Here is a 12,531-nt window from a genome sequence, read left to right as displayed (position 1 = left end):
GCTCCACGGCCAGCGGCAGCTACCCAGAGCCAGGGCTGGTTGTAGCATGCCGAGCAAAATGACTTCACATGCCATACTCTGGCATGTGTGCTGGGGGTTGCTGACCCCTGCTCTAAAGCATCTGTTCCTGCCACTGTCAAAGATGGGTGCTTACTTCTTGGGGTTGGTGAGCATAGGTCCACCAGGAAACTATAAACCTCCCTTAATCTAAGCATAGAGTAACAGATTTCTTGCAACAACAAAAGAAAGTGGATGGTAGGGAGAGTCAAAGGCCAATGATGAGGGTTGTGAGGCAGGACAAGGATCTGAGAACACCAGCCAGCACCCACAGCCCCTCAAAGGTGTTCAAAGAGCCTGCGGCCGGTGCCTGGGAAAACTGTCCAGAGACGTACCGAGTGGCAGGAAAACAGCCCCATAGTTGCCCATGTTCCCCCTGGCTTAGTAGACAGCAAGTTTGACCAGGAGGTCTTGGGAGTCGGGGCCGTCGATGTGGGGGTGCAGGGAGAAGTGCATGCAAACCCGACGAGGAGGGTCCTGAGGAGGTAGTAGAAGGGCTGCAGTCTGGCACGCTTAAGATAGCCATCTGCCAAAATCTCCCACCGACCACAAAAAAGGCAGGTTTTGGGGGAATCGATGAAGTGCACCAGATATGTACCCTGCAGACAACCTCTGTGTAGGAATGACTGGTTTAGATGGGACATGGGATTGGCTTGGATTACAGGCTGCTGCACAGGGGGCTCTCATGAAGCTCTCCCACCACTTGGTGGTAGGTGAGAGGTAAGGGCAAGGTGATGGGTGGCGTGGAGCACAAATATGTTGAGTTGGCTGCATGGAAGTAGACCAGTTGTATCTCCCCCGGCCTGCTGAGGTGGCATGGCATGAACTGTTGTGAAGTCTCTCGAGGTCGGAGTCCCACTGTCAGAGACGCAATACTGGGCTAGATGGATCGTTGGTCTGACCCAGTATGGCACTTGTTCTTATGTAAGCTAATGTGAATGCTAATTTCTGTAGAAAGCTGTCCGGTTAAATTTGTAGGGCCATACTTATTGGCAGTAAAGTGAAAATGCTTCCATGCTTGACTCCCCTCTGATTTCTTTGCCACCTCAGTTTCCTCCCCACCAATATTTCCTTTGCTCCAGTCATGGTCCTTTTGTCAGTCTTGCACACTGCATGGTCCACCTCGCTAAGCCCAACTGTTTTCAACCCATATCTGGTTTTCTTGCTACTGCAGCGTGGAGCAGCTTTGCGAAAAGTCTCCTGTGATCACACCAGGTTCAGCCACGTTGGTTCCATTCTTTCCTCCCTGGTTCTGCCACTTTTCTTGCCAAAGCAGCTCTGCTTCTTCAGCCTCTTTGAACCTGTTTGACAGCCTCTTGCTTACTGCAATATTGGATGTGTACAAAGCAGAACCCCGAGACCTGTCCTCCTCTCGGCATAGGATTTGCCTGACTTGATAGCAGAATTGGTCCACCTTTTCCTACAATCTCACTTCTCCCTATTGAGATCTCTCCACATCTCAGTTTCTGGTGCGCTCTCCTACACCTGCTTCTCCATTCCAGAGACTCCACTCCTTACCTTTGCTGACTTTCATTGTTCTCTTGAATCCTTCACATCCGTCTGTCTCCTCGTACTGTAAGGACCATCCTCCCCCACTTCCTTAAAACACGGTTCTTTTCTTTGTTCTGTTATGTACATACTAGCTACCAACCTAATTCCCTTTACCTCTAGTTCAGGTGAGCAGTTTGCTGCCATTGCCTTCAGTTGCTTCCTCCTAACTGGCCTCTACCTTCTTTCCTCTTATGAACACTGCTCTTGCCAGCATTGGGAATGACAGCCTCATTCTTGATGAACCTTATGGCCTCTACTTTGTATCCCAAGAGCTGTTGACACTGTTGATCACCATCTTACTTTCCAAGCACATCACTTCCTCTTAAGGTGGATTTGATTTAAATCAAATCAATTTGAATCATGATTTAAATCGCTGCTCAGGAAGCCTCAATTTAATCATTGTTTGCTACAAAAACTGCATTATTGTTTGAAGTGCTTTATTCATTTAACTTCTTGAAACTTCACACTTCAGAGAGAGGTATGGGCTTGACTGTGTGTACACAAATTTGCAGAGGGACAAGAGGGCTGATGGGTGAGTAATGAGGTCTGTTATCTCTCATCTCCATATAGTGCTAGCAAGGATGTTATCTCTGGAGGCACAAATGCAGTTTGAGAACTGAAACCAAGCATCACAGAGATGCTTAATGGGATCGTCTAGACAGACCACTGAGTCCCATTGAGTAGAGCGGTTTTCTTTAATCTTTACTAATCTGTAGAGGAGCCTGTGGGAACCCCGTAAGATTGGGCCCCTAATATAGTCCATGGCATGTTATGACCTATTTATAAAACTTTTCTAATAAGGTTACGTGGATATGTCATCTCAAATAGTATATAATTAGAAGTTATAATCCCTATTCCATGATTAGATATTTAAGCTCTAACAGATCTTAAAGTGAAACTATATTTATATAGTTTTTTTTAAAAGCATCTTAAAAATATGATTAAATCAAAAACTCTGATTTAAATTTATGAAATATATATTTTTATTGTTGGTTTTTACCTACCCTGCTTCCAAGCTTCCTTTTAGTTGGCTATAAAAAATGACCAGTCTCCTTGTAAATTGGGCAGTGAGTATTTTTGCTACTCACTGAATAGAAGCCTGTAACCTGGTGGTGCCTGGCTTTCTGCCAAAGTATATAAATTTAGACTGCTGTGTGATCCATTTAAGATGGGTTGGGATCGAACATTTCCTAGGTTTAATTTTGTTCATTGATCGTTTTTTTTCTTAGAAAGATATTGTATGAAAAATAAAACCCATCCTGAAAAGCCAGAAGGAATCTGTTTTAGAGCTGCTTCATCCTGTCTTTTTAACATTTTGATCTTGGGGAAGTTGAGAACCCCTTTCCTTGGCAGCGATATCTTTTTCTACTTGAACATAGTTGCATGGAAATATTGACAAGTGTTGGCAAGAGTGTAACCAACCAAAGCTATTAAATATTTAACTTTAACGTTCTAATTACTTTGCTCCCAAATTTATAAGGAGTATCCCTTAAGTGTAGTACTTGGCATTTAAAGCAGCACTAAAAGATGCTACTTTTCTAGAGTGAATAATTCTTGTGATACGAGCAAAATTAGTTTGTAAATTATGATTAATCACTATGGCAAAAGCTGCATACGTAGATTTGTGTCTGGATTAGTAAATTTTTATGACAGTCCTGAAAATGTAACAGGCATGCTATTAATGTGTGTGAATCTGGTAGGTTTGTGAGCTCTTTTATTTGCATTAAGAGGCTTTGTGGTATATTTTCTTTTCTTGTTTTCTCAGAGTACATCTTGTAATGTGAAAAATATTAGGGAACATAAAATATTGACTTTAGTTTATCAATCTAGGTTAAAAATAGAAGTTATTTTGAATTCTTTGTTATATTTGATAGGTTTTTTTATTAGATTTTTTTTTTTCAGAGGCAATACTTTTCTCTCCAAAATCAGGACTATAGAGTTTTTCCTAAACTCAGACCCAACTAGCTTGGGGTATGGACTTCCACTTACTTAGTTTGTCCCTAACCTTGATGCCATTGCTTTCCCCCGTGGCACAAACACACCTGATCTTTTCAGAGGTGGCTGCTCCAAGTGTCCAGTGAAGTAATACCAAAATCTCACCAAAAAGGAATTTTGAAGCTTGGCTGTGCCTAGGCAGCTGCATATTTCCTTGTATACTTGTTGTCCTGGCATGATGCTGTGTTGTACCTATGAGGCAGGATAAGGGGAAGTTGTCTAACTCTGCCTTCGTTCTTTTGGCAAGCTCCTCCTCCGAGGAATTCTTTGCCAGATCTCCCGGTTACTTGTACAGCAGCCAGGGGTGTTACCTGCAGCCTACACCCATCAGAAAGAGACATCTAAGTGAAACAGCCATGCAACTCGCTCAGACCTTCAAGTGATACGTTCTTGGCAAAGTGTTAGCAGGGGGGGAAAAAGGGGTTTCCTGGGTAGTTCTGGAAAAGAAAAGCTTGTCCTTTAGCCCCAAGAAATGAATTTATACTTAAGGCATACCTGTTCTGTCCTCCCTTCTCCTGGTACCAAAGCAGGAAAGAGTAGCCCTGTTCCAGGCAGTCGACCACCCAGTGGTGCTAATCTCAGCCACCCTGCTGCATGCCACCCAGGGGTGTGCTCAGACTTTTCCAGGCCCAGGGAAAAGGATGAGATCTTCTTATTCACTCGTACTGTCTGCTGAGCATTTTGTTTCTGGTCCCAGCTCATTTAAATCAGACTTTCAGCTCTCTCCTGTTCAAGTGCTTTAAACCCTTGAGGGCAGCAAGAGTAAGTTAAAGCAAATCTAGCCCCTTGCTGTCTATTGTGGGCCACCCCCTGCCAGTTATAAATGTCACCCTCCAGGCATTCTAGTACAGGGGTCTGCAACACTTTTGGCCAGACCACCAAAAAGCCCCCAACCTTGACCTGTGCCTTGTCTTGGGGTGCCAGAGGCAGACTGCAGGGGTGCTGCAAGGGGCCCAATCCTTGTTGGTGGCAGCAGGAACACATACTCTCCAAGGTGTGCGTGTAGCTGCCACTGCCACAGAGCCAGTACTGGGGCTCTGGTGGCTGCCTGCTGCAGCTGCCCAGAACCTGGACCAGCTGTGGCAGATAGCCAGGACGCTGCAGACAGCTGCCAGGCTCCGTGGCAGTGGCAGCAGCTGCATGCGTGCCTTGGGGGTGCATGGCCAGGAAGGGGTCTGACATGGCACAAGCCCAGTCTCTCTCCCACCATTCTCCCTGAGGCACGTGTGCTGCCACCATCACCACCACCCAGCCCAGTGCAGCTGTCTGCAACCTCCTGGCTAGGTGCCACAGCTGGCCTGGGCTCTGGGCAGCTGATGCCTCCCGCTCACAGCAGGGCTTGCAGCCTCCCTGCTGCTTGCTGCAACTACCTTGGGCTCCATGACAGCTGCCCACAGCCCAGGCTGGCTGTGGCATCTTGAGCAAAATGGCCTCATTTGTCGTGCTCTAGCACACGTGCTGGGGGTTGCTGACCCCTGCTCTAATCTTCCTTTTGGACTGAAGTCCCTGAAGGAAATGGTATCAGTTCTTGCTCCAGTCTTTTCTGCTCCTTTTAGCCAGGACTAATCTTGTCTTGAACAGGAAGTTGGACTAGATAACCTTGACTTTAGCAAGGCTTTTGATAGTCTACCACAGCATTCTTGCAAGCAAGATAAGGAAGTATGGGTTGGATGAATGGACTGTAAGGTGGATAGAAAGCTGGCTGGGTCATCTGGTTCCGTGGGTAATGATTAATGGCTTGATGTCTAGATGGCAGCCAGTACCAAGTGGAGTGGCCCAGGGCCCGTCTTGTTCAGTATCTTCATCAAACACCTGGAAGATGAGTTATATTGTGCCCTCAGCAAGTTCTCAAGGTCCAAGCTGGGGGGTTTCCAAAGAGGATGGAGCTGGACTGGTCTCAGTGGGACAGATGACAGAACAAGCAGCATTGGGCTCAAGTTGCAGCAAGGGAAGTTGAGGTTAGATATTAAGAAGAACTGTCTCATTAGGAGGGTGGTGAAACACTGGAACAGGTTACCCAGAGAGATGATGGACTCTCCATCCTTGGAGGTTTTTAAGGCCTGGCTCAACAAAGCCTTGGCTGGGATGATCTAGATGGGGCTGGTCCTGTTTTGAGCAGTGGTTGGACTAGATGTGATGTGCTGAGGTCCCTATCAACCTTCGTTTTCTATGATTTTGTGACCTCCTAAGGGCCCTTCCAACCCCACTTGTATCATTCTTTGATTGATTGATACCTTTCCTTTGAAATGCTGAGGTCTTTGCATTTTGTTCTCCAGTCTGTGCGTCTGTTCACTTCTTTGGTGCTTGGGCAGTGTTTTTTAAGCTGCTGGGGGTTTGTTTGCCAGGGTCATAGTGCCTGCTCACTGCTAACGATGCACTAGAGTGTGTTTCAGCTTAATTCCTTTCTTGGTGCTAGAAGGATTTGGTAAGTTTTTAACTACTGAGAAAGTGCATGGTTTAACTGAGGATGGTGATAGACCGGGGCAAACAATTAGTTTGGGCGGAGGGCCACTTGATGAGTTTTGGCGAGCTGTCGAGGGCCGCGTGGGTAGCCCTGACCCCATTAACTTCTGTCACCGGAAGTCCTTCCCCTTGCACAGCTTACCAGGTAGCAAGGGGTTGTCACCCCTCGAATATCCTGCCCCTTCAGTGGGGCTTCAGGGGCATCAGACCTCCCCCAGAACTTTCCCCCTACCTGTGCCAGCTGGTCCCAAAAGGAAGAGGCTCCACTGCCGCTTCTGCTGGCCAGTGCCAACCCAGTCGGGCTCACCCCATCCCCAGCAGCACATGGGAAGCTGGCTTCAGCCACATGCTGCTCTGGATGGGATGGGATGGGATGGGACGGGCCCGGCCAGGTCTGCGCCAGCCAGCGGAAGTGATGGCAGAGCCGTGTGCCACTCGGGACTGACCAGCACAGGCCGAGGAAAAATGCAGCTGATCCCCTGCCACTCCAGTTGGACTCATCCTGTCCCAAGTGGCACACAGCTTCACCGCCACCTCTCCTCCCTGGTGCTGACTAGGCCGGAGCTGCAGCCCAGCTGCTACTTCCCCTCCCCAGTGCCAGCGCAGCCTGAGTGACACGGCATGGCATGGGAAAAGCCTGCCCAGCAGCTGCTTTCCTGGGCTTACCTGCAGGGCAGGGCCCTTTCCAGTCCCATGCAGCAAAGCAGAACTTGGCCCAGTCACTGTTTCCCCTCACTGGCGCCACATGTTCTGGCCCAGCCCCCCCCCCCCCCCCCCCCCCCCCAAGCTGCAAACATGGCCTGAGCTGGGGGCAGGATGAGGCCAGCTGGGGCAGGCTGAGGGCAGGGTCGGTTGTCTTGTAACCAGAACCCAAGGAAACAGCCTGAGGTGCTGCAGCTGGCGCCTGGTGCCGCAGGAGCCTTTTAGAGGGGCAGCCGCCATTATGTGGGTTTTGAAGGGGCTCTGCGGGCCGGAGGGAAGTTCTTCGTGGGCTGCATCCAGCCCACAGGCCGTATTTTGCCCACCCCTGCGATAGACTGTGCCACTGGAGGCCAACTTTTTTTTGGCAGAGGTGCCGCAAATTAGCCCGGCACAGTCCCTGAATGCCACTCTGATACATTTTTCCTGCCTGATCTTCTGCTCCGCTTTCTGTCCTGTCTGCCCTGTGCCACCTGCCTCTCTCCAGTCTGCCACATGCTACACATGGAGGCTACTTGTGCCACAGCTTGGACACCCCTACACTGCTCTGTATAGCTGCCAGGAGACAGGGCAAGGAGCAACAGTCTTAAATGGCAGCAAAGGAAACTTATCTTGGAAATTAGGAAGAACTTTCTCACTATGAGGGCAGTTTAGCATTGAAGCCGGTTACCCAGAGATGTTGTGGGGTTTCTGTCCTTGAAAGTTTTTAAGAGCAGATAAGATGAGCACTGGCCTAGGATGTTCCTGCCTTGAGGTTAGCCTGGAGCACTTCAGACTGAGGACAAATACAGAAAAGGACCTGGGGGCTACAGTGGGCCATCAGCTGAGTGTAAGCTAACAGTGCACGCTTGCTACAAAAAAAGAGCCAGCAGCATTCCAGTTGGGTATTAACTGGAGCATCGCTGACCAGTCGGGGGAAGTGATTGCCTCCCCTTGAGTCCTTTCGCCAGATTTGGGTACTACACTTCAAGAAAGATATGAACAAAACAGAAAAAGTCCAGTGTGAAGGAAAAAAAGGACGAGAGGTTCTGGAAACGTGACTTTTTGGAAGAGCTGGGATTCTATAGTTCTGTGAAGCCTCAAAGTTCAAGGCTGAGTTGTCAAAAGCCACCGAGTACTGAGATTCATTTGTAGTTTAGTCCCTGTCAGCATAATCCCCACCCCTATACGAGCTACCCCAGCCAGGTCCAGCACCAAAACCTCTAACTCATCATCAGTAAAACTAGGAACTGCAAGTACATTGGCCCAGAGTGCATTAAAAGGCTGGGTCTTGACCTCTGCTTCACTGGGGGCGGCAGAGCTCCTGTCTAGATGGTTGAAGGAGGAGAGGCTGGGATAAGACTGGTGACCGGGTTTTCCCATCCTGCGTTCATGTTACAGTCCAGCTGGAACATTTCTAGTTTTCCGTCAGCTTCGTGGCCCTGCCTTTGCTTCTTCTCTTGCACCTTGTGTTGGTTGCAGTGCTGGATTATGATATGCTGAGGCCCTAAACTGTGTCCAGCTTAAGAGGCCCCATATGATAAAAATAATCCACAAAATCCACAAAAATGGATTTTCATGAAATTTTAGGTGAATTATTGTTATTTCTGTACAAATTTATGAACTCGATATGAATAATAACTGCGGAGCCATATATATATGTATATTTTTGTCACATCAGAATGAAAATGTCCAGGGTTTTTTTTCCTTCATATTGTGAAGGCCCTAAGCTGTAGGGTAGTTGAAGCCTAAATCCAGGACTGGTTGGTTGGGGAAGGATTTCTTGACTCCTTTGAAGTGTTGCCTGCAACCCAATTCAGGAGAGACAGTTGCAGAGATGGGCTGGTAAGAATCTAGGAGGGTCAAGTTTGGTTGCCATCAGCAGTTTAATCAGATGGATGGAGCTGATCTGGCAAACCTGGCCTTAGGTGTTCACTCATAACCAAGGTACCTTGATCCATTCCTGCCCGGGGAGCCCCTCTGGTACAACCTGACTCCTGCGAGAGGTGAGGACTGTATATGGTGTATTTGAGCAGATGTCTTTTTGCCTTACCCTTTAAATAACTTGTGTGAATGGATTTAAGATTGCAAGTAGAAAAGATGTTTATTCCAGAGTGGAAACTCATTCTGCTGGTATATTATACTTGAACAGATGATGAATCAGGGGTGACAGAAGTAGAAAGGCCCCAGTGGTGTTATCCAGCATCTGTTTGACTTGTCAAGAATTGTAAGTGGCTGCAGCCTTTTGCGGTCAGGTTTATGTGGGGCCTGAAATTTGGTATCCCCCCATGGGAAGGTGGAGGAGCTATTGCTACCGAGGCAGGGGGTGGAGGGAGCTCTCTGTCTGCTCTTCAGGGAAGAAGGGGAGCTGCACTCTCTCATTTTATCTCCTGGTCACAGCATCTCTGGGGATGAGCACATAAGGCGGCGTTGTGTGGGAAATGGCATTTATTTCCCAGTTATACTGCATTTGTGGTTTCTCTAATGCTCTTTTAAGAGTTATGCTGGAGGGACCTTATTTTTACATTTCCTTATTTTCTGTTATTTTGTGACTTAAACTCTTGCATTCAGGAAGATCATGAGAAGCTCCAGCCATCATTGAAAGCCTGCACCACTAAGTACACATTTGCAAAGCTTTTTCTATTGTTGTTTTGCTCAGACCCGATGTTGCAAATCCGCTCCATTATGCTCCCATGAAGTCAGGATGTATGCATTTGAGTATGCTGAGGTATAAGAAGGATAAGTTAATTGTACAAGGTGATCCAAGAAGTTTTTGGTAGAACTGAGCCTAGAATCCAGGCTTCTGTCATCCCAGGACCTTTTTCCTTAACTCTTTTGTTAGAAAGGGCATGTTCTTTTGTGGGGTATGGTAAAGTACCTGTGCAATGGAAGTAAGTATTAGTGATGCGACTTTATTGGGAAGCGCAAAGTTTTCAATTTCTTCCCTATGGCAGGGACCTACCCAAATCGAGGTGGCAGATGGGTGATTTTACAGGCTGATTGCAGTGCCAGCTGCCACGTTGACAGTGAGCCTTGCCCCCCGCTATTGCGTCGCCCCACCCGGCACTGATTGGCCAAGGGTCCTTAGTGGCCCTGCCCCTTGCTGCCAATTGGCGCAGAGGGTTTCACGCAGTCCCATCCCTCATGTGATTGGCAGAGGGTTGGCCTTCATGCAGCCCTGCCCCTCACTGCTGATTGGAGGAGAGGGGCAGGGCCACAATAAAACCACCTCTCTGCCAAATCGGCAATGGAGGGCAGAGAGGGCGGCTGTCATCTTGGCTGTTGCACTCTGTGCCAGTAACTCCCACCCTCTCCCCTGGCAAGCTGCAAGGCCAGGCTGTAGTGGCCACTGGGGAGCCAGGACTTTATTTTTAGTAGGGCTTTTTTTCCCCTGGCCATTCCATGCCAAATTGCAGAAATGGTGTTTTTTGTGGCATTCATGAAAACTGCCCTTTTTTCGCAATTTAAGTAGGTCCCTAACTATGGGGAGCTACATCACAGCCCACCGAATGTCATGTGGTCTGTGCTTTTCACCACCACTCCCTGACAACCTGCATTTCAAGCTGAATGCCATTAATGCCAGGCTCCCTAACACAGAGCTTTCCTCTTCCACTTTTAAATACAGTCTTGCTGGCTCCCTCCCTGCCTCCCTCCTTCCCTCTGTGCACTTGTCTCTTTCTCTTCTGTTTTAAGTGTGGTCATTAACTCTGTTCCCCACCAAATCCGTCAGTTCCCTGCTGTCTATTCCCCACCAGATTCACACCCCAGCTCTGCCAGTCTCTTCCTCCAGTCTGTCGGTTGTTTTTATAGACCTCGCCCATCAGTTAATCAGCACTTCTAGATGGAAGCAGTTAAAAGCATTCCTTCACTCAGCAGACTTTTGGGCACAAAGCCTGAATAAGAAGAACTTTTCCAACTATTTGAGTTGGTCCAATAAAAGATATCGGATTTATGCAAAGAATCTTGTCTGGTAGCATTGAGAGGAATTTACTCCATAGGAATTCCCTTTCTGCAAGACATCTGTAGCAGCAGCATATTTGACTCAGCTTTCCAAAGTTTCTTTGCAGCCATAAGGGCTGTAGGCACTCTGAATGTTCACTTAATGAACAAGCTGACTCTTCAGGAGTTGATAGCTTTGCTTGTATCATCTAGGAAAGCTTTGTGCTCTCCCTGGCGGCAGTCATAATATACATTTTTGTTATGATTTTGATTGAGTAAAACAATATTCCTTTTGTGCAGGTTCAGCAACAAGTCCATCCCAACCTTTCAGCAAAAGAAGATTCCCTCTCTTATATTGAAGAGCTGATACTTCAGCTGCTAAACAAGCTATGCATTGCCCAGCCACGGACTGTCCAAGATGTAGAGGTAAGCATGGCAAAGCTGTTTTAACTGTAGTGCTTGGAGGATAAGCATTTGCTTGCAGAATGACTGTTCTGGGCAGGACAAACTCTGATATTTTTTTTATAATGCCAGTTTAGCATACGCCAAAATAAATGTAAATAGATGAGTCTACTAATTCCAGTTTCAAAGGCATTAGTCAGTGCTTTGTCTTCAGAAACAAAGTTTAATTAGTGCTATATTTTGTAATGTAAAAAAAAAAAAGTAGTGTGGCTTGCTTTGTAGAGCAGTAATTCAATACTGTACACTTTCTGCCAGCCACAAGCGAAGGCTTCATCTGACACTTTACAGGTTTGTCATGAAAATGTCTTTGTGGATACTTAAAAAGTATTAAGCATGCTTGCTTATACTAATGGAGGTCTGATGGGGGATTCTTACTAGCATTGTGAGGTTTAAGTCATGTTTGATATCGAGTAAACTAGCTAGTGGTTAACTTTTGTTTTATAATGTGTTGCTATCTTGTTGGTGTATAAAGTTTATGCTACAGCTCAATCAAAGTAAACGTATTCTGTGGTTGCCTGTTAATAGCCTTCTAACTCTTGCTAGAACCAACAGTCTGGGTTGAACTGCTGTGTAGAGATGAGCAGTTCCATATTCTGTCTTCAGACCCTAAACTCTTAAGCCCTTCAGAATATAGAATAATACCTTGTCCTCTCAGAAATCATCATCTTCTCGCCAGGGCTGTAACTTCCAGCTTCTGAATCAAAAGAGATGATGAAATAAGCATTTGGGTGTGTATGTCTTAATCTTTCACTGGGTATATTTATGTGCCATGAAATGCTGTGTGAGCTAAAGTATTATATGCATGTCCCATCATTGATATGAGGAAGAAACATCGTGTATTAACAGGTTTCCCAAATGACTGCACTTTCTTGGAGGCGGCAAATGTTAATCTTATGTAAATACTGCTACCGTGTACACCAAGCTTAGAAATGTCACAAAACATAGGATTTAGTTTCTTATGTTTTTAGATGTAGTTTGTGTTCATAAAGTAGTGAAGCAATAATATTCTTAAAACATTAGCAATATGACCTAACTAGTGACTATTTAATTAAAAATAAGGAAGTATGCCTAAAGAGTAACTGTAGATTTCTAAAAACTGATATACTTTGTGAAGGTCCGCCAAGACTCTGGGGACTATACACATGCCTGCTTCTACACGTTCTAATTAAATTGTGTCGGAGCAGATTCAATTAGTTGAGTCTGCTGGAGTGTGCTAATTAGCACGCTCCAGCATCCTGGGCATCATGTGTATTCAGTGTCCCTGTGCTTCAAAATGATGGTGTGGGTGCTTTAACTAAAGCTTGTTCAATGAGCTTTAGTTAAACCACCCCGCCACCATTTTGGAGCACAGGGACACTGAATGCACAAGACATTGCAGGTGCTTTA

At 46.6% G+C, this 12,531-nt stretch overlaps 1 protein-coding gene across 1 annotated transcript in view; it reads left to right on the top strand.

Annotated features, from left to right (window-relative positions):
* SOS2 (SOS Ras/Rho guanine nucleotide exchange factor 2) overlaps positions 1 to 12,531 on the top strand; it is a 71,506-nt gene that overhangs the window by 10,505 nt on the left and 48,470 nt on the right. The window contains exon 2 of the mRNA XM_090034331.1: positions 10,984 to 11,109. Coding sequence (XP_089890457.1) covers positions 10,984 to 11,109 — 126 coding nt within the window. The remainder of the gene's footprint in view (positions 1 to 10,983; positions 11,110 to 12,531) is intronic.

The sequence above is a fragment of the Crocodylus siamensis genome, chromosome 2, assembly GCF_052110815.1.
Source record: "Crocodylus siamensis isolate JL-2025a chromosome 2, ASM5211081v1, whole genome shotgun sequence".
NCBI lineage: Eukaryota > Metazoa > Chordata > Crocodylia > Crocodylidae > Crocodylus > Crocodylus siamensis.
Note: the sequence above shows the minus strand (reverse complement) of the source record. Positions and strands in the feature narration are given on the sequence as shown.